The sequence below is a fragment of the Lampetra fluviatilis genome, chromosome 4 (genome assembly GCF_964198595.1).
Source record: "Lampetra fluviatilis chromosome 4, kcLamFluv1.1, whole genome shotgun sequence".
Taxonomy (NCBI): domain Eukaryota; kingdom Metazoa; phylum Chordata; class Hyperoartia; order Petromyzontiformes; family Petromyzontidae; genus Lampetra; species Lampetra fluviatilis.
Window position 1 is genome coordinate 20,372,192 of NC_136278.1, and position 24,559 is coordinate 20,396,750.

At 50.8% G+C, this 24,559-nt stretch overlaps 1 protein-coding gene across 2 annotated transcripts; it reads left to right on the plus strand.

Moving 5' to 3' along the window:
* LOC144931641 (ras-related protein Rab-23-like) lies at positions 1-24,225 on the plus strand. 2 transcript variants are annotated; one of them, XM_078855746.1, is made up of 8 exons: positions 1-581; positions 1,177-1,377; positions 16,443-16,724; positions 19,026-19,111; positions 21,102-21,258; positions 21,650-21,732; positions 22,796-22,885; positions 23,982-24,225. In XM_078855746.1, the coding sequence occupies exons 3-8, from the start codon at positions 16,570-16,572 to the stop codon at positions 24,113-24,115; spliced, it is 705 nt and encodes a 234-aa protein (XP_078711872.1). In that variant the 5' UTR covers positions 1-581; positions 1,177-1,377; positions 16,443-16,569; the 3' UTR covers positions 24,116-24,225. The 2 variants fall into 2 exon arrangements, with proteins under 2 accessions (XP_078711872.1, XP_078711871.1); XM_078855745.1 differs by lacking the exon at positions 1-581 and having other exon boundaries at positions 1,040-1,377.
* Positions 24,226-24,559: the final 334 nt, after the last annotated feature.

A 24,559-nucleotide genomic window follows, 5' to 3' on the forward strand; every position in this document is an offset into this window, starting at 1 on the left:
TTCCTACTCTATGTCTATGTTCCCCCTGTTTTCTATGTCATTTTTTTTACTACGACAAGTGCTGCATCTGCACCCCGCCCTTCTCGCAGTCCTACGGCCTCCGACGGTAGCTCATATCTGCATGCAGAGCTCCCCGTCTTCTGGCACCGAGCACACGGCCTCCTCCAGTGCCCACTGCTCCTTGAAGGCCGGCACGGCGTGGGTCAGCCACACCCTGGCTCCGACCAGAGCGCAGAAGATGCCTAGGCTGCTGGCCGGACGGTTCCCCTCCAGGGCCACCTTCCTCGCCCTGATATGGCGAGCTTGGCGTAGCCGACGAGCACGTTGACCAGCCCCTGAAGATGTTGGGATCCGTCGCCCTTCGGGTATCCAACGATGAGGACCGTCGGGGAGAAGTGGAGGCTGAACCTTAGGAGGCTGTTTCTCAGGACCTTGAACAGCGAGTCCAGGCTCTTGCACTCCACGTATTGGTGCGCCACCGTCTCCACTTTACCGCAGAACCGGCACTCCGGGGACGTGTCGGTGAAGCGCGCCAGGGAAGCGTTGGTGGTGACGGTGCCGTGGACGATGCTCCAGCTGAGGTCCTCTCCTCTCTCCCCTCCCTCTCCTCTCCTCTCTTTTTTACGCTCAGAGGAAACAAGAAGATGCTCGGTGTAGTCGGCACTTTGCTTCGTTCATCTTTTCATTTTTTTCAATGCTTTGCTTTACGTGCCCCCCCCCCCCCCATTTAAATGAAAGATTTCACGAAATATTTCACGCTCTGCTCTACTCCTTCTTACCCCCCCCCCTCTCTCTCCCCCCTCTCTCTCTCCCCCCTCTCTCCCTACTCTATGTCGATGTTCACCCTGTTTCCTCTCCTCTCACTCCCCCCCCTCTCTTTCTTCTCTCTTTTTTTCTCCCTCCTCCCTCTCTCTTCTCTCCCTCCCCCTCCCTCTCATCTCCCTCCTACCTCCCCCCTCCCCCTCCTTTCCATCCCCCTCCTCTCCCTCCCCCCTCCCTCTCCTCTCATCTCCCTCCCTCTCCCTCCTACCTCCCTCTCTCACTCACGCGTCCCGCACCATTTCCACACAGACGCACGTACGCACGACTCATCCTCGCGTCTTCCTCTCGTCTTCCCTGTTGATGTAAAAACAACCCCCCCCCCCACGAACGACGCCACCACCCCGCCACCCACAGTAGCCATCGCCTGCAGCAGCATCAGCATCACCAGTCACCACCACCACCACGGAATTGCAGCATCTCGCACGGAGCGGCCACAGACACGGAGAGGGGGGAGAGAGACGGACCGGAGGCAGCCAAAGGCGACTGCTGCCGGGGCCGCTGCGTGAGAGCGGTGTGCGGCTGAGAGTCGGTGTGCCTCTTGTCTGCATCCATCGAGTGAGAACACACGCGGACACACACACCATAGACACACACACAACCAGACACACACCACCATAGACACACACACATCCAGACACACACAACCAGACACACACACACCATAGACACACACACAACCAGACACACACACACCATAGACACACACACAACCACAGACACACACACACCATAGACACACACAACCAGACACACACACACCATAGACACACACACACCATAGACACACACACACCATAGACACACACGCACCATAGACACACACGCACCATAGACACACACGCACCATAGACATATACACACACAACCAGACACACACACACCACGTGGTCTACACACAACTGTTCATGTGTATCGAACACTCTTACCATAGACACACACACAACCAGACACACACACACACCGCGTGGGCTACACACAACTGTTCATGTGTATCGAACACTCTTAACATAGACACACACAACCAGACACATACACACACCGCGTGGGCTACACACATCTGTTCATGTGTATCGAACACTCTTACCATAGACACACACACACACACCACGTGGTCTACACACAACTGTTCATGTGCATAGAACACTCTTACCATAGACACACAACCAGACGGGCACACACGGATAAGAGTGCCCGTGCTGTACAAAACTGTTCATATTCTAGTCAATACTTTACAGCCCGCTGTACACAGACGGCTACACACTGACACACACGTTGTGTATGTCATATGTAACTGTTCGCATGCACGTTATATACAGAACCATGTGTATGCTGTACAGAACGCACACCTAGCAACCCCTTATGAGTGTGCCTCCCTTATTACATACCGATTCAAACCTTATTGGTTCGGGGAAAGGACAACAAACTAAAAATAAAAAGCAATTCTAAAGAAATTATGTTTAAATCTACATTTAAAAGTGCATAACTACAGTGGCTTCCTAATATCAGAAAGAAGAACGTTACAGACGGCCGCAGAAGCGCATCTGAAAGCGCGCGATGTGGCGGCCGTCTTTGTTTGATGGTTAGCCAAAAGCCGCTGCGAGGATGACCGGAGTTTGCGTGATGGTTCATGCTCCTTGATAAGATCAGCAAGGTATTTTTATTTTATTTTTGGCAAACACTTTGTGTGTAATAAGTGCGATCTTATAACAACGTATTTGTTCAATAACCTGAAGCCAACGCAGCTCGGCGAGCACTGGACTGATATGGTCAGATCTTGCAGTACCACCCGTACACTGGTTTGCCAGATGTCCTGTGGAGTAGTGAGTTGCAATAACCGAGCCTTGTCGATACTATGCTCCACGCCACTGTGTTGGTTATGTCAAGACTCAATAGTGGTCGAATGTGTCATAGAGCCCTGATGTGAAAATTTCAGGACTTGACTATATTTTGCACGTGGTGATCAAACGGAATATTCTGGTCGAGTAGACGAGTCGAAAAACTGAATCCTGGAGTCTGCGACTGCCACACCTGATCCTCCCATAAATGTTGTCACCTGATCCCGAGGCACTGCATTCACCACTACCTGGAGTACAGAATTCACAGGGCTTGGACCTAGACTGTGGAATGCCGCTATGCCCTCCCACATCAGCAATTGTGACTCTGTCAGCACTTTTAAATCCAGTGTGAAAACCTATTTTCATTCATTGGCATTTCCTGAACGTAGTTTTATTGGATTTTACCCAAACTGTACTGTAATTGTATCAGAATCGTTATACTGGAGAAGGAATCTGATAAGCTATGAAGCTCTTTTTCACAGATGTTCAGTAGGGAGCGGGTCATCAAGTTACAACAAAAAACAATATTATTAACTTCTAACGTAGTTATTCATTTCATCTGTACTGTATTGTGAGTGCAGTTATTATTTTATTGGATTTCATTTGGAATTTATTGATACTTGGGAGTGCAGTTTTTTTTTGTACAGCGCTTTGAGATTTCGTTATGAAAGGGGCTTTTATAAAATCAACATCACTCTTTGGTTCTTTCGGTAAAGTCACGTAGAAAATAAAATAATAGAATACGACGTTTCGATTGCAACACAAGCAAAACAACATCAGGTAAAAATGAAGGAGAATAAAAACATAGTAAACTTAGAAACACAATACAACACAACACAGAGAGCCGGCCAACACAACAGCCAACATCCCACGTGGCTGTCCACGCTCCTCCATAGAATGACAAACAGAAAGACAGCGCCACTGTGTCGAGGCCTTAAATAGAGGGGGGAGGGGTTGGGGCATAGAGAGAGTGGGGGGGCAGAGGACAATGAGAGAGTTGTGTGGAATTCCGGACCATAGTGGCCGGAGGAGAGACAATGGACTCTAAACAAACCAGCACGGCAATATTTAGAGCAAGAAAATCGGAAGTTTGAGAAAGCAAATTTAGTAAAATTAGGAAGTGTAATGCAATGCAACACATTCTTACCTAGTGATGGTTGCTTGTGTTGCAATCGAAACGTCGTATTCTATTATTATTTTATTTTCTACGTTACTTTACCGAAAGAACCAAAAAGTAATTCCTGCAGTCACGAAAGCTTCGAATCGAGTTTAAAATAAACATTATTATTACTACAGACCGAGTTTTGACTGATGCATACACACTGTCAGTATATGGTAGATTTGGAATGAATATATTACATATGGTATTGTGTGTGCTGTGTGAGTTACTAGGACACCACAGTACAGTATAAGTATATTGTTATACGATTAGTGTATATACACACACACAGACACATAATACACTGTTGCGGGTGTGTGTATATTATGTCTGTGGTGTACAATTCAGTTGGTGATCCAGCCCTCGAGTCAAACAACCAGGCACCGAGAGACATCCAACCTTCCCACCTATTTATATCACGCAGTACAGATAGATAGACAGATAGCCAGGCAGACAACTGGACACGTGGAGAGATCAACAGAAAGACAAATCAACGGACAGGCAGACAGATAGGCAGACAGAGTGGAACATTGACGGATGGACATGCGAAATGGAGCTGCAACGAGGCATCGATTGGTCAATTAGTATTGATTCTTAAGCTCATGCTACCTGCATTGAATCACGTGTGTAAGGATAAATTAATCAGTTTTGGGCAGTGACACGGTCTAGCGGTAGTGCGTTCATCGCCGGTTACAAAGATGCGCGTTCGGTTCTAACCCAGTGGCTGCCCTGGTAAATACTGTGGGTGTGGTAACCGTAAAAGTACGCACCGTTTTGCTTCACAGTGAACGTTAAAGATCCCATTACGGCATTTGCAAGAGGAGGTCATCGTGACGTTCCAAATTTAGAAATTACCTGCAAATGTACGGTATTGGAATGTGCACAACAATAATCGACCCCCGTCCTACGGAAACTTGGCAGGACCCTCCTGAAAAGGTCATGAGACTCGGTGAAGCTTTCTTGGGTGAACAAAACATACAATTATCAGGATATTTTTTTCAAATCGCACACATACATTGCATGCGATGGGTTTGTCCAACCTCTGCAGCTGCATCAGTAACAGTGATAAACAAGATTCAATTCTTGAATCGTATCATGACCCTGAATCGTGACAAGTCATCGACTAAAGAGAGACAAAACACGCCAATAACGAAGTACAAGGTCAGACAGCTAAAAACAGACGGACAGACGGCTAACCAGACAGACAAGTCGACAGACAAATGCCATCTGAATAGGGGCCGTCTATAAATGACGTCACGCGGATTATGGACGATTTTTGACCTCCCCCCCTCGTCACACAGCGTCACAAAAAGTCAGACCCCCCCTCAAATATGACGTCACAAAGCTCTGCCCCCCCCCCCAAAATCATATTTCCATTTTGAAAATAAAACATGCTTCAAATCGCTTTAAACTATTGTCATTGTAGTGCCTATTTAATGTGGCGCTGCACTCTGATGTCGTAGGAGTGTTGTTATAACAATTAGTGTTGTTATAACAATTCTAAGTTGATTTAAAGTTGCGCATTTTGATGTAACGTCACATTTCTCCCCCCCCCCCCCCTCGTCACACATCGTCACAAATGTCTGACCCCCCCCCCAGGTGCGTGACGTCATTTATGGACGGCCCCATAATGGCCACAGCAAGACCTGTGTGCTCTACTCATTGATCGAAGCCTGACATCGAGGCACTTTCTTTGCGCCGTACGTAGCCAGCCTATAGCTGTTACACACAGCAGTGCCTGCCAGCCCAACTGCTCGTACATCACGACAGTGGAATGGCGTGTGATGCATTATCACTACGGCATGCTCTGTAATATCACCACATGCTCTGTGTTGACAGTGACTGTCTAAGTTACTGTCGTCAATTTGGGAGCGGTAGTGTAGCGATTCAATCTAGATTTGAAGTTTTCGTGACTGCAGGGATCCATACTCTTTGGTTCTTTCAGCAAAGTCACGTAGATGTAAAACAAAATAAATGATATCTACGTGACTTCACCGAAAGAACCAAAGAGTATGAGTGTAGCAATTAACGCGCTGCGCTATGAACCCGGCCATCTGAGTTCGACTCATCGCCATCACCGGTGACGATGATCTGAACTGGTCCTGGGCCTCCCCAAGGTCAAGTCAGCATCAACTGAGTACCTGTGTGATGTGTAAACATCTCCGCAAGGGAGACAAAGGCGGCTGGGTGCGGTGTTGGTCACCCACCCTCTCATGTGCTGTGCAAGCCTTCATAGGTGCTCGCTAACAGCACTTTCCCCAACAATCTGTTAAGGATTCATACTCTTTGGTTTTTTCGGTAAAGTCACGTAGGTAAAAAACTTAAATAAATGAAAACAACTAAATTAAAACAACTAAATTAAATCACGACGTGTCGTGATTTAATTTTGTTGTTTTCATTGATTTAAAATTTTTACCTACGTGACTTTACCGAAAAAAACAAAGAGTATGAATCCTTGCAGTCACGAAAACTTAAAATCTAGAATCTGTTAAGGCTACACGGGGGATCTTTGTCTTGTAGCCACTGTGACGTGATGGGCACACTGTGTGAGCACCCATTTCACCGGATATGAATCCCACTGAATACCAGACCTATACAGCGAATGTGTGTAGCGGATGCGTCCGTAATAAATGTGACTATCGCGGCTGTGTCTATAGAGACTGCCTGGTCCGTACGCACGCGTGTGTGTGTGTGATGCACAGTAGTGTTCATTAGAATCCCCTGCATGTCCGCTGCAGAGGAGGGGGGGGTTCCTTTCTGCTGTAGGGCAGCCTGCACAAAGAGCTCGTTTCCTATTTTCATGTTTTTCATTCTTGTCGCTAAAACAAATGTGGGCTTTGACCTGGGGGTGGGAATCACGCTTGGACCGATTAAGTCGCGGATGAGTGCTGTGGGTGCAGGCCCACTCATGCATGCACACCGCTGGGCATGTGTGCTTGCGTGCACGTATGCATGTAATATTTGTGTGTGTCGGGGGGGGGGTGTGATCTATGGTCCCCATACTTGGGCAGTGAGCTCACGACCAGCTCTGATTTGGCAGCGGAGGTCTCACTAAAGCAGTTGAGCGGAGCGGCATTATCTTTCCATCAGCTGCGTGATGCTTTGTGGAAGCCGCCTCCTGGCCTCTCGCTCCACGCGAAGCTCTGGGTCTTCTCGGCCACGAACTTTTCTTTTTTCTTATATGGACCCATTTACAGGAAAACCTGCGCCGGCTTGAAACGTACAGGCTGGCCTGTCTACAATCCTCATCCTGAGTTTGACCAGGTTGGATTGTGTGAGGAGCTCGCATATCCTTGCAAGATCTGGGCACAGTCCCATCAGTGAGCTTCGCCGCACTCTTAAGCAATAAATGAGGGTGAATGAGCGACTCTCACAACAACGCTTGAGCTGCCAGGCAGCTCAAGCACAGCTGGGTGGAACAGTGTGGAGCACGAATGGTGGATCTGGCAGCAATCTCAGTCACTCACTTAATCCATAAAACTTGGGCTTGTCACGCGACCTTCCAGAAAGCCTTCGACTCTTCACGTGGCCGACAATGCACCTAGCCTGGCACAAGCACCGTAGCGATGTCACCGCAGATCAATGGCAAATGCCGGTTGCTTTTTTGCTGCCTTGTGCCTTGGCACGTGGGACCACCACGTGTACGCCTGTGCGTGTATGCGAGTGTAATGATGTGCATGCACACATCGCCTACGCTGTCATGTGCTGACACTGTGCGTGCGTGGGTGGGCTCTGTGTGCGCGTGCGTGCGCGGTTGTTTGTTTCTTTGAGAGACGTCGCGCTGGTTACGCTGCGACCTGGGTGTGATCGATTTGCAGGTGTCGTTTTACTAAAAGGGGTGGCTTTCGGCTCACATGGCACGTCATGGTACAACGACTCATTCCAAAATTCAAAGGAATTGCAATTCAAGGGGACTGCATGTACTGCGCTGCAAGACCACCACGGCTAGGTATGGGTTTCACACTGTTGGGCTCCGAGTTCCCGCATTCTCAAATTCCTGCGCAGCATTCTTTACAGCCTCACCAGATGACGACGACTGGTCACCTTCAACATTGCACCGATTTGCTTCATTAAACAGCTGGGAGTGGACCCTTAAAGTAAAATCCTTCTTCAGATTATCGTTGTGAATGTACATTGGGTCTGACGAGAGTAACTCTAGGAAGATTAAAATGACATTGGTATTCATCAAGTCCGTGTTCGTTAGCAAAGGGGTGGCTCTCAACTCCACTGTAAGGCTATGGTAAATATCGACCATGACACTCACAATGCAACGATGCCTCCATTAACTACCACCATTTACACAATGATGTTCAGTGCTGGGCGTGGTGGCATACACTTCGAGTAAACAGTTATCATTGTAGTGACATCGCGGAATGTCACTGTGTAGTGCCGGCCCTAGAGAGGCACGGCGTGCGGTGTAACGACATCGCGGATACCACTTTGGTGTGGGTGTAGTACCGGCCCTAGAGGGGCTCGGTGAGTGCTGATTGATAGCGCGAGATGGCATCACGCTTGGCGTGCACTGCCAACACCACAGGATAGGGTGTGGGAGTGCCGGCGTAGGAATGGGGTTACTAAAGGACATGGCACTCTGGTTGACCCGAGAGGACACGTGACTAATTAAGTCTACAAAGGGGCCCCAAGTGGGGGCTAGGGGTGGTCACGTGGTCGGGATCCAGATCCTGCTCGAGGATTCTGGAAGGTGGTCGTGGCCAAGGGCGGAGCCGGCCACGCAGCAGAGAATATAAGCCAGGTCCCCCCAGAGGAACCGGCGTTGTTGTTCATCCTGAAGAAACCTTCGTCTACGTCCTACGTTCTACCGAGCCTCCAACACGTGGACCTGGACCCAAGCTGTTGGTCCCGGCCCGTAGTAGCTAGTTACGTCGTAATTAGTGTAGTTAGCCTGGTGGTCACCACCATAGGTCTTTCTGTTAAGGGGCAGTTTCCCCGTGTGTTAAATGTGTTGCCTCCAAGTGTACGTCTGCGACTCAGTTGAACTCACTACATTATTATTACCACTGCGCAAGCTTTCGCGGTTGTGCTGCACGTGGAACTTAACGTCGGACATTGCGCCGAGCGATACTCGGTTCAACGTGAAAAGACACAGGAGAGGAGTGATTGCGAGTTATCATTGCTGCAGGTGGTGGCAAACGCCTGCAAAACCTGGTGCTTAGGAGACGCAGTTGGTGGTTCATGCAGATGCGACATCCATATGCTGGTCTACGAGGTGGCCACTAGATGTCAGTACAGCAAGTAGGCTGCTAACCTGTCCGTGTGGACTTTTGAGTATTGTTCCTTTGTATGCATGGGCCTTCTTCAGCCACTCTGGCTCCCTCCCCCACAAACAATTAGTGAATGTGGAACTGGTTCCAGAATTGTATTTGTTTTTGTTTGCGTATTTAAAATATTTAATCTGGAATACGCCTTGATGGAACAGATCGTTTTCAAGGGTGTGTCTATAGTTTAACTCATGCATAGTGACCCAGTTATGACATATATACACATCAAATCTGTAACTGACACAGATTGCATTCATGCAATGAATACGTGCGAAAAAGTAAACAAACGTTTTAATTGCAATAACATGAATGCGCCCCCTCTAAGCGTGCATTCATAAACAAATGACCGTGGCTGGTGGCCGGCACAGGACGTTGCTGCAGGGCACAGCGCTTTCATAATCCGGCGGCGAGACATTCCGTGCGTGGCTCTGCGATGTTATCGGAGAGGGACTTCAGAGAGGGAGGACCAAGTGACCCAGACAACGGGGCACTGGGATTTGACACCGTCGTTTCACCACAGTGGGGGGGGGGGGCTCTCTCATCCACACTCCACTGCTCTCCCAATGCCCTCCGTTTCAGCAACCAAGGCCTCCCGTCAAATTTCCCCCATTTGATCGTTGCTCAGTAGGAGATCTCTCCTTCTCTGTTGCTGCTCCAGATGACATTAGCAGAGTGGGGGAGTGGTGATGCTTTAATCGGTACCCTGCACTATGACAAACCTGTCAACCCCTTCTCAGTGCCTACCTTATTACAGACCAATTCAGACCTTATTGGTCACTCCGTGCCCTTATACATCTCAACGTTCATCCCACAAAGTCCCATCACAAGGGAGAAACACAAACATATAGACATTTTTTTTTGCCCGTATTGAAACGGCTGTACGTCGTATGGGCCTGAAAACTCAATTTCCCTGTACAAGAATACAGTGGTACCCCAGAGATCGAACTTAATTCGTTCCAGAAGGCCATTCGAACACCGATTTGTTTGAACACCGATTTGTTTGAACACCGAATTAATTTTCCCCATAATAATTAATGTAAATGACATTAATTGGTTCCAGATACAAGAAATCTCTCATTATACAGCATTTTTACATGAATTTTACAGTAATTACATGTGTAGTACCGTCGAATACAGATCGACACCCGGGGTTGAGGCACACTGACGTTTATTTACAATAAGCACAGGGGACACGTAATACTGGAGGGGGTAACGGCCCCCTCACCCGGATAGCTGGGGACACACGGCTATCTACCCTGACCTGCCTCTTAATCCTCCAATCTCTGGGCTAGGGGAGGCTGTCTGGCCCGACACTGGTGAGTCGGGCTACGGCACCCGGAGTCCCAGAGTCCTAGCTCTGATTCACGGGGCCCCGCCGCTGGCTCGGTCCTGCGCGGCCCTTACAAGGGCGGCGTCCCAGGGGAGACCAGGGCTCTCACTAGGCAGTCTTCAATCTTCAAGAGTTACCAACACATTCTGCCCCGAGCCCTCCGGCTCATCCCCTTATATCTTGAACCCCTCCCCGCTGGGGTGGGCCCTGTGCGGACGTCGTTGCGAGCACCCTCCCGTGTGCTCACGAAGCCCCGCCCACTGTGCTAGTTTCTCATACGATCCCATACATATCACCTCTACACATATCTCCTCCGTAAGACCCCTACATCACCCCCCCCTGTACAGCTCGCAGCCGTCCCGGCTGCAACATTGACAATAAAAGTTTAAACCATCTCCATCCGCCCCAGCATGTGCCTCATTATTTTATCTTTCTTTTTTTTCTTTAACAATAACGCAACGAGAAGAACAACAGGAAGGAAAAGTAACCCGACGAACCCCCCCTGAATAAATACGAAATCCGTAGGACGAGCGTATATACACGTGTTTCTCTTCCTGGAACCCCCCCAGCACACACAGAACACACAGAACACACAGAACACACAGAACACACCCAACAATCGTACAACGCAACGTGCAACGTGCCGGGAACACAGCACGGACGCCCCACACCGTGAGCACAACATGCGAATGTACACCGGAAAGAGAACCCACAAAAGATGCAAAAAAAAATTTTTTCTTCTTTTTTTTCACAAGAGTTTGCGCATTTTTGCGCGCGTCCTCGCCGCAGGCCCGTCACACGGGACAGGCCCGGCCGGCAGGTCGTCGGCCGGCAGGTCGTCGGCCGGCAGGTGTTCATCACCGAGTGAGTCTGTTGCTGACGTCGCAAGACCCTCAGCATCCCCTGCGGGGGTCGTCGGGCTCACGCCCGACGACCCCCGCAGCATCCCCTGCGGGAGGAGGAGGAGGAGGGCCGGCGTCCCGGCGAGGCGTCGTCCCCCGCTGTCGAGGGGAGCGGCACCCCGAGGCGACGTGGCCCCGGATGCCGCAGTTATAGCAGCGCGGGAGCGCAGGTGGTGAAGACGTGCGGTCGGAGCGGGCCGACCCATCCCGGTCTGCCCGTACTCCCATCCGCTGCTGCTGTCGGAAGTCGGCGGCGTAGACCTCCTCCGTCGGTGGGGTGATGGCAGCCACCGTACGCCCGGCCGCTGCCCTGCTGGCCTTCCTTCGCTGCGACAGGAGGTTAGCGTGGAGGAGCCGTGCCGCTTGGAGGGAACCCATCTCTGCGTCCTCCTGCGCGACGATAGCGACGTCCAGGTCGTCCACCAGCAGAAGGATCTTCTCGGTGACCATGGCGTCCACGCCTTGGTCATCCATACGAGAGAAGGCCGTCTTTGCGAGCGCCAGAAGGCTCGTACGGTAGGCGAGGGGCGACTCCTTCGCACCCCGCTGGCGATCGTAGAATCGCTGCCTACACTCCGCCGAAGGTCCGTAGACCCCAGCCAGCAATTGCAGCGCCATCTGAAGAGTAGAGCGCTTGTCCCTCGGTGCGGACGTAAGAGCGGCGAGGGCGTCGCCGTCAAGGAGCGCCGGTAGCGCGCAGAGGGCTTCGGCGTCTGACCACCCCGCCATCTCTTGATGTGCGAGGAAGCGCTGCTGGAATCCCCCCCAGTCGCCGTCCTCAGCCACAAACTCCTTCAGCGGGGGCAGCCTTTGGTGTAGCGCAGCGACCGCCGTGGAGGCCCGCACTTTGCTGTCCCCGCAACTCGGCTGAGCGTCAGCCCGAACGACAGATGTAATCGCCTGTCGCGCAGGTAGTGACGCTTCGTCCGAAGGTGGTGACGCGGCAGCCCCAGCGGAGCCGATGTCGGACCCCAGGCTGAGGTTGGCCACGCCCTCGGCAGCTGCAGCGGCGATGGCGGGACTTTCAAAAGTGCCGTCGGTAGAAATGGCGGGAAGCCGAGTGATGGTCTCGAGTGTGGCGGTAGCAGCGTACAGCAGCTCCGCCAATCTCGCGTGCGCCAGCCGAAGTCCGTCGGACAGCGACTCCCCTTCCTCCCGATGCCCCGGTAATGGTGCATTCGGTCCCGGCTGCTCGTTGCCCCCATCAGCCGTCTCTGGTACCGCACTTCCCGCGGTGTCCTCCGCCTCATGCACCCCGGCCCGAGCTGTTCGGCGCGTGTCCATGTTCGTTGTTGTTTTTACTTCTGACGCCAGATGTAGTACCGTCGAATACAGATCGACACCCGGGGTTGAGGCACACTGACGTTTATTTACAATAAGCACAGGGGACACGTAATACTGGAGGGGGTAACGGCCCCCTCACCCGGATAGCTGGGGACACACGGCTATCTACCCTGACCTGCCTCTTAATCCTCCAATCTCTGGGCTAGGGGAGGCTGTCTGGCCCGACACTGGTGAGTCGGGCTACGGCACCCGGAGTCCCAGAGTCCTAGCTCTGATTCACGGGGCCCCGCCGCTGGCTCGGTCCTGCGCGGCCCTTACAAGGGCGGCGTCCCAGGGGAGACCAGGGCTCTCACTAGGCAGTCTTCAATCTTCAAGAGTTACCAACACATTCTGCCCCGAGCCCTCCGGCTCATCCCCTTATATCTTGAACCCCTCCCCGCTGGGGTGGGCCCTGTGCGGACGTCGTTGCGAGCACCCTCCCGTGTGCTCACGAAGCCCCGCCCACTGTGCTAGTTTCTCATACGATCCCATACATATCACCTCTACACATATCTCCTCATAAAATCATATAAAAAAAAACAAGAAACACAATCAATAAATGGAATAAATGAATAAATATATGGAATAAATTAAATAAATGAACATTGAACTCCACTTTACCTGTAGTAAGGAGAGTTGATGGCTTGAGTGGAAGGTGGTGAGGAGGAGGTGGTGGTGTTATTGTTTGGAAGGGGAGTCCCCTTTGTCTGGGCAAGCGTCATGCACGCTGGCCATACGCATCTCAGCCGTACAGGTTCTTTCAAGTCGCGATTGCCCGTTCGACCTCCGAATTTCGTTCGGTTTCCGGGACAAAAAATGTTCGGACATATCGTTCGAACATCGATTTGTTCGAGTTCTGGTGCGTTCGATCTCCGAGGTTCTACTGTATAGGTAAGCCGTATTGGGTTGACAACAGGTATGCTATGAACTCAGCTGATTTGTAACGCGTTCGTGAACTGATGTTAGTCATGACAACGTTTCTTTTGGTAGGATTTCATAAATGTCAATGTGTTCTACACCCACCTCCACACTTTTACCAATCGCCCAATGATGCTAGTTGTAAGCGCCATCGAAACGTCATGCTCAAATTGTAAATGTTGTGAGTTTGCTCTCCAACACACACACTGGTGTGCTGAAGTAGTAACTAATTGGCATGTTCCGTTTACGTGACAACCTTCAAAATTGGCTGTCGGGTGGAGGTGGCTGTACGACACACTTACATTAACGCGATTCAACCCAAACAACGGTATCCGTGAGCTGAGCTAATTGTCTGGCCATGGCTAACATTAGTGGCAAGTTATATCGAAACCAGACCTGGACTCTTTCACCACCCCACACTGATCAGCATGGTGAAGTATGGTCAAACAGTACTCACGACTGACACGGCAGGGTGGAGGCCGTCATCCACCAAGGAAATTGACAAAGCACTGTACGTTAAATACCAGTATAGTAGACTCGATTATTTGCGCTAATGACGGGGAGGACGGCCGCGGATAATCCAAAAATATAAATTTTCCTTGGATCTGCTAAAAACCACTAATATAGATATACATTATGTTTGAGCCTAGGAAATTGAGGTTTTCATCACTAGCGTGCTCAGTGATAACACTTTCCTGCCCCCGCACAGAAGGCTCGGCACACTAAGTGGATGATAGCAGAGCCACGCCAATCAACATCAATCAAACGCTGCCCACTGTTGTAAAGATATTGCAACTACTGTACTGTAGAGATGATTCCGTGGATTTCTGATTAACTGGAGCACATATTTGTTCGGTTTAAGCATGTGACTTGTAATACATATTTCCAAGAATAACAATGTGTAACTGTTTTTAGATTATTAATTTGGGCTTAAGGGAAAATCCACGAGTTATTAATTTATGTCAAAATATCAGGTGCGCGGTTAATCCGCAAATTGTATAAAACTCACGCGGATTAATCGAGACTCTAGTGTATTTACACCGTGCAAACAGTATCAGATACTTGCTTTGCTTTCTTTCCCATCCCCACACCGATCACAGATGTTACGAAATGCCGTGAGACGTGATGACATCTCATCTCGGCAGCTTATTTTTTCGGAGTTCGCGTTGAGCTGACTGGCATAGCCTCTTGGTCGGCGATCGGCCGCAGAAGATGACGTCGTGGTCACTTTTGATGTCGCTTCAATCGGCCTCTTATCTACGCTAGGTGGTGGCTAGGTGATGGCGCACCCTTACGCCCTTCAAAGCATGTCGGTCTTTTGGAAATGAAACTGAAAAAATCTGTACGTGTAATATTCAGTTGGAATAAGCCAAATTGTGTCAGTACATTATCTATGGTGGCAGTCGTCATTGGACACCAGGCTGAGACCATACATTCACCAGATTTGAGAACAAAGTGTATTCATTGGTGGCTGAAAGCCAGATTTATTGTACATATTATTATTATTATGCTTGTTTACCAAGGAAAGTACCACTGAGAATCGAGGACCTTTTGTCATGAGGGTCCTACCAAGTTTTCCCAGTGATGGGAACGATGTTGCTGTGCAAAATCCCCATTGAGTAATTTGCGGCGCTGGTTTATTTGTCAAATACCGGTTGCACTGTGCGTGTATTTGTTTGGGCTATTTGAGGAAACTGGAGAATCCGGAGGAAACCCATGCAGAACAGAGGGAGAAGACACAAACTCCACACGAAAAGTCACCGTAGTCGAGAATCGAACCCAGGCTTTCTTAGTTGTGAGTGTTACCGCACTGCAAAAGATGCCAGTGTTTGATGTCTCAGTGCTTTGATAAAACCATGATGTGACCTCTGAGCTAATATGTAATTTACCCAGGCAATCTTCAGTCTCAAGACTCCTCTTCGTGCGTCGGAGGAAACCCACAAATAAGAGGAGCGGCCACTCAAAGCAATCCGTACAGATAGGTCTGTAATTCGGGGCTATCAATCTCCCATGTCTTACTTGCCATGTCAGAACGTTGCCATGTGTTTTTGAGAATACCAGCGTTATTTTAAGGAAGCCTCTTCAGATGCGTGACTGTATTAGTCTGACGTGAGCATACGTGTGTACATGGAGACCGAATCAATCCTGACACAGGAGCCATGGTGATGTCCCCACCACTTAGTGGTGATTCCTGGTTGTTGGGTTTTTTGTGTGCGTGCGTGTGGGTGCGCGCGCGCGCGCGCGTGTGCTTGCGCGTGTCTAGGGAATGATGTTGCAATGGTCTCTGCGCTGCACTACGCCCCCGTAACTTGGGTTCAATTCTTGCCAATGCTTGCAAATCAGTTACAAGCTGCAACTGAAACTGTGTTGAACCTTCCCTCGGTCAACGAAACCTTAAGTACGTTGCGAACAATGCCGGATTGCAGACAATGGTGGCCGGATGTGGTACTTGCGACACCACCTGTTCCTGCGGGATGCGGGCCTTCACAGGTGCTCACTAACAGCGCTTGTTATTATGGTCCATTAGGTTTGCCAGGAGATCCTTTTCTGTGTGTGTGTGCGCACACACATGGCATCTGGTGGGTGTGTGGCCTAGCCGCCCAGCAGTCCTTTCAATTTCGCTTGGATAGCATTGCTATCTCCCTGTCTATTTGCTCCTCTGCTTTCCTGCCTGTCTTTCCATTTGTCTTTCGATCTGCCTATCAGTCTGTTTATCTGTCTCTCCGGTTGTCTGTCTGCCTGTTTGTCTTCGTTTCCACCAATCCCTACCATACAGAATTAATGCAAACCAATGGCAGGTATGTGGGGCTACTGATGTGTGGGGTGACTGCACGCGTGACTCACCTGTCTGCCTCTCTGCGTCGTTCACCACAGACGCCGCATCCGCACCCTCTCCTCCTCCTCCTACGCCTCTGCGGGGGCAGCCAGGGCGCCGGTGTGCGAGCGCCACTCGTCCACGGGAGGCGGTGTGGTGGGCGCCAGGCGTGGGGCCGCCGGAGCCATGATGGAAGAGGACATTGAAGTGGCTATAAAGGTAGTGGTGGTGGGGAACGGCGGCGTGGGGAAGTCCAGCATGATCCAGCGCTACTGCAAGGGCGTCTTCACCTCCGAGTACAAGAAAACCATCGGGGTGGACTTCCTCGAGAGGCTCATTCAGTAAGTGCCTCTGGCAGCGCTGGGGAAACCCAGAGAGTGCCTCAGTGGTGATGGCTCATTGCTCTGATATGTGACAATTTAGTTTCCACCAAAGCCTCCCTCTCTGCCTCCCTAGTCGGTCACATACTCTGCATCTCATCCCCTATATTATGCATAGCCTCCCTATCTCAACCACATACTCTGCATATTGAACAGTTTCTCCTTATCTCACCAAAAGCCACAGAGAATCAAATCCACATATTTGCTGACATTTTTACCTCCTTCTGCCGGTCAATACTTTTCTAAAATGTCTCGCGTTAGTCTGCCCGTTTGTCATATCAGCGTGAAAATTGTACTTCCTTGCCGCACGCCACGCTTTGCCTCACCGCGATTCAGGCAAACCCCCCCCCGCAGCCACCGCTGAACTCTGGGACTCTCTCCCCCCTCCCCTCGTCTTCCCCACCAGAGTCAAACTCACAGTCACTTTAAGTCTTGCGACAATCGCTCTCCACTTTCACGTCTGCGTCGCTGACGCTGATAAGGTCCACGGTAGGCCCTGAGCTCGTGCCAGCAACTTTCAATAAAGCAACAACAAAAATCTGTTAGTTTCTGAAATTTGAAATTCTGTGTGGGGTGAATCCCTAAGGGAAATATCCCTGCAGCACTGACACACGCTGATGGAATCGTGAGACATGAGTACGCGTGTATTGGTGCCGATAGCCCGTGCCGCACAGCCGAGGCACGCCAGTTAGCACGGCGACAGCAGGTAATGCGTTTCGTGCCTGCATGTGCTAAAGAACAGCATGTGATATGAGGGTGTTGGAACACCGTGAACCCCGTAGTTAATGCATTTTCAGAGTTTGTTCAAAGATCACAGCCCTGGTCTTGTATGCCTGGAGGCTGTGCTTTAATAACGCCTATTGTGTTTTTCGATTTCTATTGAAAGCCATTGTTTAGATAATTATTATTCTAATCTGCACCTGCTGCACTGAATGGGCCGTAGTTGCGTAGAGTCACAGCAAGGGGTTGGAGCGAGGCCCAGGCAGGGACTGATTTATTTAAACGTGATTTATCGTCAGTGCCTGACCAAGCTCCTCCTTCCTGATGCGCACTCAACGATCGTTTGCATTGAGCCCTAACAGCAAGAGTCGCAATAAAACGAGTTGGCCAAGAGAGATTGCTCCGTGTGTTTTTCCTACTTGGATTCTCAGTTGTTTCGGTTTGGCTCTGAGTCTTGGGGTATTTTCACTTAATCCCAAGGATCATAAATACACTTCTGAGTTTGGCTTCGGCAATTTAACTATTAGCTATTCAACTATTTATTTTATTTTATTAGGTAAGGCCCACTGAGCACTATAGCTCTCTTTCAGACGCTACTTGGCCACAAACGATAGCTCAACTTAGTGGCTTATCATGTGGAAATGTGTAGCAACACGTGTTGATTCTAAATGCGGTAGGAAAAAACCGGAGGACTCGGAGGAGAATCCACACGACCATTGGGAGAACATGCAGACTCCAGGTATCAGGGTTGGAATCGAACCCACGACCTGCATACCAGGCGAGGGAGATAAGATTTCGGCACTGCGGCACCAGTTCATTGGTGACCAATGGTTTCCGAATCAAAGCAGCTGTGAAGGTGTTTATTCTTCATTTTATTTGAAAATAACATTAACTATTATTATTATTACTCCAGCGCTTTGCATTCTGTTCTTATCGGACAGCTCGGACCATACAGCGTGAACCCTGTATCCACCAAATTGAACAGTATTTGGGGATACCGCATTGGCAGTGGGTGCACAGGCACAAATAAGAAATAAACAGACAACTCAGCACATTCAACAGTAGCACTGGATATATAATTGGTGACGTTTTGGGCAATGGCCCTTTTTCGTAGCACATTAAGAAGGGCCATTCCCTGAAACGTCTCTTATGTCTGTTTTCTGATGACTGTGTTGAATTTTCTTTATCTGCAAGAGCCGATTCGTTTTCGGGTTCCATCCACCATCGACTCACAGGGCTCTCCCTTGGGGGGGGGGGATCTCTGTGGAACTTCTCGGGGAGAGGGCAGCGCTGGTAACAGGCAGCGGCGTTCTCTAGCCGTCTCTGCGGCGACCGGCACAGCTTGAGCCAGACGGAGCGCGCAGCACTCGCCCGGCCTCCCCGTCATCGCATGCCCAACAGTCTCCTGCTGTTGCTGCTGATTCTGCTGCTGTTGCCGATTCTGCTGCTGCTGATGCTGCCGATTCAGCTGTTGCTTTTGCTGTTGCTGCTGATTCTGCTGCTTACTTGTCTGATTCTGCTGCTCCTGTTGCTGCTGCGCAGGATGAAGGGGCAGGACGTGAGGTTGATGCTGTGGGACACTGCTGGGCAGGAGGAGTTTGACGCCATCACAAAGGCCTACTACAGAGGTGAGGCGCTGCTGCGGCTCTGCTGTGGGGGCGAACTAATTCACAGCGCCAAAGCACTGTGAACGCGCCGATCTCGACGAATATCGCAAGCCCAGCAGGTTTGAATCTGGTTAGTGCTTCGACAGCTTTCCACGTGTTGTAGGCTCGAGGCTGCGAGGTGACAGGCAGTAGTGAGTGTCACCCCCTCTTACGAGTGGTGGGTTTTGTCCGGGTTCTCCAGGTTTGCTCCCACGTGAAGCCAAACACTCATTCTTGGAGTTGGCCAAAAATCTCCCTTGGGAGAATGGTTCACGAGACTCGGCCAGACTTCGTTCTGTGACATAACCTCCCAGGGCTGCTCTCTGACACAAGGTGGTGCACTTCTCCCTGCTACAGTATCGAATGGAAATCTCTTTCGTCTCACGACATGATGCAAAATCAAATGTCAGAATTAGTTAAAGTCTCGGGATTTCAAGAATTGTCTCTACTCATTCTACACCACACCGGAGCCTCTTAGCAAAGTAACCGTAGTCTGCTAATGCTGTGTCTTTGGGCACGCCTCGAAGCCACACAAGTATGCAAACCAGCTCACTTTTTCGTTTGGCATTAAGAAAATAATTGAAAAAGAAAAACTGTCTGGGAGTGCAGGAGGCGGTTTAAAGATTTACAGATCTCTGGTTCTGTTTGAGAAGCTAATACATCACCCTACACATTAACGTGACCCGACATGCCGAGCCTGCACAGCCCGCCGATGGGAAACGGGGTCGCAGCACCTGCAGCTTTATCTGAACGCACACAGTCCCGATGAATGCCTCGTTACCCAGTCGACTTTCACCTTCAAGAGAAAAGGACATATGATAAAAAAAAATAATGACTTGCATTCATTGGCTGCCCATAACAACGGTACTTCTCAGAGCACAGTCTTTGGTGTACGGTGCTCTTTCTGGAAGACTTTGCAGTTTTTTCCTGGATTTTTCTGTTTGCGCATAGTCACTTTAAGATGTTTTCTTGTTAATTTTTTTTTTTGCGGTTGCACCCGATACAAGAGCCGAATGGCTCACAGGGCTATACCAAATAAACTGAAACTAAATGAACTGAAACTGAAACTTTTTATCCTAGGGGACCCCCTCTGCATTAGGGGGGTGGAGGGGAGCTCTGGAGCCGCATGCAGCTCTTTACGGCCTGCTTTGTGATGTAATGTAATGTACAGACATATTCACGTGCATTGCGGCTCTTGAAATATTGAGTTGTTGTGTGGAATTCGGAAGAAAAAAAAATGGCTCTTCTTGAGCCATTTTGGTCTGCCGATCCCTGCCCTGATGTCAGCTTGTCCCTACACACGGGGGCCCTTGGGGGCCCTGGTTGAGCAGCCGAGGGGAAGGATATTGTGGGGCACAGCAGGTGGCTGTTTGTGGGGAGCAGCTGCCCCACTGCCTCCCGTGCCCCAACAACACGTGACCAAATGTTGACGAGAGATCGCTGGAATGTGCTGCCTCTTGGCTTTCAGCCACAGCGAATGTTCGCCCCCTTTGCTGGCGCAAGGTGGGATGTCTGCTGCCGGCTCAGGGCCGCAAGGGGAGACCGGCACTACCCCAGTGTCAAGAGACACTTTCACTTTTGCGTCGTGCACTTTAAGTTTCGTCCTTTGAGCCTCGTCTTCAGAGATGCATTCCAGTGTCTTTAAACTACGGAGCAAGCGGTGTATTGATCTCTTTCTCTTCTTTTCTGTGCTGCCTACCTGCCTGTGTGCCCATTTGCCTGCCTGTCCATTTGCCTGCCTGCTTTTCTCTCTACGTCTGCATGTCTATCCTCTGCGTGTGTACGTGTTTGCCTGCGTGCGAGACTGTGTGTATGCTTGTCTGCGTGACTGCACGTGTCTGCGTGCGTGACTGCACGTGTCTGTGTGCGTGCATGTCTGTGTGCGTGCGTGACTGCACGTGTCTGTGTGCGTGACTGCATGTGTTTGTGTACGTGCGTGTCTGTGTGCGTGCGTGTCTCTGTGTGTGCGTAGGTGCGCAGGCGTGCGTGCTCGTCTTCTCCACGGTGGACCGCGCCTCCTTCGAGGCGGCGCTCTCCTGGAGGGTCAAGGTGGAGCGCGAGGTGGGCGCCGTGCCCATCGTGCTCGTGCAGAACAAGATCGACCTCCTCGACAACGCCGTCGTCAACAGGTGTCAGCGCCGGACCATCGTCGGCTCATCGTCGCCGTCATCTCTGACATTATCCCTCCTCTCATTGTCACCGCGATCATCAGCGACAATGTTGTTATCAGCAGCATTCTTGTCATCCTCGTCTTCTTCATCCTCGTCGCCGTCGTCACCGCCACCGCCTTCAGCGCCTTCTTCATGATTAACGGTATCGTGATAATCGTCTTCATCAATGTCATCATCGTCGCAAAGTTAGCATAATTGTCACCGCCACCATCTTGCACACTCCATGCTGGACGCGATTGTGAAGCCTGCCACGCTGCAGAGCACAGGAAGATACTAACCTCCGGGTGTAGTCGTAGCCCCGGTGTTCCGCGGTCTTGGCTAACGCTGCGTGCCGCGTGCCCCTTCATAGTGAGGAGGCGGAGGCTTTGGCCAAGCAGATGAAGGTGCGGTTCTACCGGGCGTCCGTCAAGGAGGACCTCAACATCAACGACGGTGAGCTCTGTGCACAGGGCACTGGGCACTTGGAGGTTTATCCATGAGGTTTTCCCTCGCATTGATATCTGTGTCATAGGGATCGGTGCACAGAGCAACGCAGCTTGTTCCATTCTGGTTTCACTATTTTCATTGTCAATTTGAGACGATGCCTGTGCCTGCGAGGAGCGGGGGGGAGCAGTGGTTCGTGCATTTTGCTGCGAACCCGACGCCCTGAGTTTGATTACTGGCCACGGCCAACATCAGTGGCGAGTGATATCTGAACCTGGTCCTGGGTCATTTCTTCACCAACCCACACTGGCCGGCTTGGTGAAGTATGGTCAAACAACTCCCATGACTGATAACGACGTGGGGAAGCCTTCGTCTCGTAATGGAGGAAAGCACACGGCGACACGTCCACATTTCAAATGAGGTCATCTCAATCGGGCTCCCATTGGTTGCATAAAACACCAATGGAGTTGAGATTTGGGTTGATCATTCACACTGTCGTGAGACGTGCGCACGGTCGTATAGGCTGATGGCGTTCAATTCCTATCCATCCACGACATTCGTGGCCGATGTAAACTGAACGTGGCCACCACATTCTTCATTTAACCCTTTCCCTTTCGAAACCAGAAGGAAAGATAAAATAACTTTATCGGTAGCGATCCTCCCACAAGGCCATGAAGGAGGGCGTGTGGCACAGTTTGACGCCGGCTATCATGGAGTGATCGTATCACTACGGTTCTCTGCGGTGAGTACAGTAAAATGTATTAAAAAAAGCAACGGCGCTACTCCTCTTTAAATAAAATGAACGTCGAGCTACTTGCACGTTCCGAGATTCAGCGGTGAGCGGGACACTCCCACCCTGCAACTTGCAGACGTCTCGGAACGAGAAGGGGTTAATAAATTCTACATTGAGCGACTGGTGCGGTATTTAGACATCAGGGCTGAGGAGACAAAGGTGGTCAGGCGTGGCCCTGCCCACACCCACCCACCTCATGTGCCCTGCCAGCACTTCTCCCAACAATCTATGCGGCTAAAAGTTGGATCTTTTGAATTGTTGTTTGTTTGTGTGAGACAGTGTTTAAGTACCTGGCAAGGAAGTATCTGCAGAGCCTGCAGCAGGGTGCCACAGAGGCGCCGCGGAAGCAAATCTCCAACAGCAAAATAGGCGAGTCATCTTCAGTCCAGATTATCCATTTGCTCAAACGCTGCAGCGAGCCGTTGCCATGGCACTCATGTGGCTCGGCAAACTGTGTTTGGATAGCGCTAAGCGGGCACCACTGATATCCTGGGCTTGAATTTAGGCAATCAACTGCCTCACCACACCGTCGCCACCCCTCGTGGTCTTGCCAAGCCATAATCCGTCTCACTCTGACGCTCGTCTCGGCGCTCCGTGTGTGCGATGTTCGTCCCGTTTGCTGCTCACCAATCTTGCACACGGCCCTCGTCCCACCGAACGATGTGCTCCCTCACTTACTAACCCGTGTGATGTCTTGAACTGCGTTTGTTCCACCTTTCTGTGCTTTGCACACTTTTCAGCTTTTGCCATATTTTCTGTTTCAGTGTCCATGTTTCTGATCCATGTCTCACTGATTGAAAACCTTCTCGCACTGCCTTGGTATGTTGCTTTCCATCATGAAATTCACGTTTCCAAAAGCACTCCATTCCGCTCTCATTTCATCATTTTCACCTCGATCCTTCCTTCAGTAATCGTCACATGTGTACCTGTTCTGCTGCGTCATACAGTTGCCTCCCACCAACAATTATTCTCTTGTCCAGTTCTATTAAGCTAGTAGAGTTCGACTTTTTTTTTATTTTATTTAACCAGGTAATGTCCACTGAGCTCTTTTTCAGAAGCTACCCGGCCCCAAATGATAGCTCAATGGGATGGCTTATCACGTCGAAATTTATAGCAGCCAAATTCTCGAAATGAATGTTTCTAAATGTGGAGTGAAAAAACACACAACCACAGTGAGAGAGAGAGAGAGAGCATGCAAACTCCAAATATACAGGCGTCAGGGTCAAGATCGAAGCCACGACCTCATGTATACCAGGCGAGGAGGTTAACATCTCGCCACCGCGACGCCCTCAGATTGCCCTATTCGTGGCTCTAATCTAGTGGTGGGGGGGGGGATCAATTCCACTTTGCCATTGCAGGGTCCCGTCTCCCCCGTAGAACAACCGCTGCTGTTGGCCTCTCTGACACGAGAGCGATCGCGAGCTGGGCGGACGGGGGCGAGTGACCGTCGTTTCTATCCCCACAGCCGTGTTCAACACCGCGAGCGACAGCAGCCCCACGCTGCCCGCGGCCAACGGGAGCGACATCGTGAGCCTGAGGCCCAACAAGCAGCGCGCCAAGAAGAGCCGCGTGCCCTTCAACAGCTGCGGCCTCTTGTAGCGATGGCGCCCGGCACGCCCGGGGAGGAGGCGCGGAGGCGGCACAAGGCGCCGCCCGTTAACGCCGTCGTTCTCGCAGCGGCAGGCGGCGCTGTAGACAAGGAGTCCTCGGGAGACGTGACAGAAAGTCAAGCACACGCGCTCGACCCTCACCGCTTAGAAAATGCTAAGGGGTGACGTCGGTGATCCCGGCGTTTCCAGAGCGGGGCTCGTGCCGGACCGGCTCCTAGATCATGGGTTGAGCAAAACAGGGTTTGGTTTTAATGTTCGTTGTCGAGTCGCAAAACGTTGCCTTGCTCCCCCCCCAACCCGTGCTCCTCGCCCTGGAGCTTCCCGCTCCACCTATGGACGCAGCGACCGTGCATGCGCCGCTCTGTGTGTGCGCGCCGCGCCGTGTGTGCGCAACGCAGCAGGCACCGGCAAACAAAACGTCGATGTAGCCCGA

Bases quoted from the DNA above. Each gene is read 5' to 3' on its own strand.
- LOC144931641 (XM_078855746.1), top strand. From the start codon at position 16,570: ATGATGGAAGAGGACATTGAAGTGGCTATAAAGGTAGTGGTGGTGGGG. The intron at 16,725-19,025 runs GTAAGTGCCTCT...GCTGCTGCGCAG, and splicing joins TTCCTCGAGAGGCTCATTCA to GATGAAGGGGCAGGACGTGA. The intron at 21,259-21,649 runs GTGTCAGCGCCG...GCCCCTTCATAG, and splicing joins GACAACGCCGTCGTCAACAG to TGAGGAGGCGGAGGCTTTGG.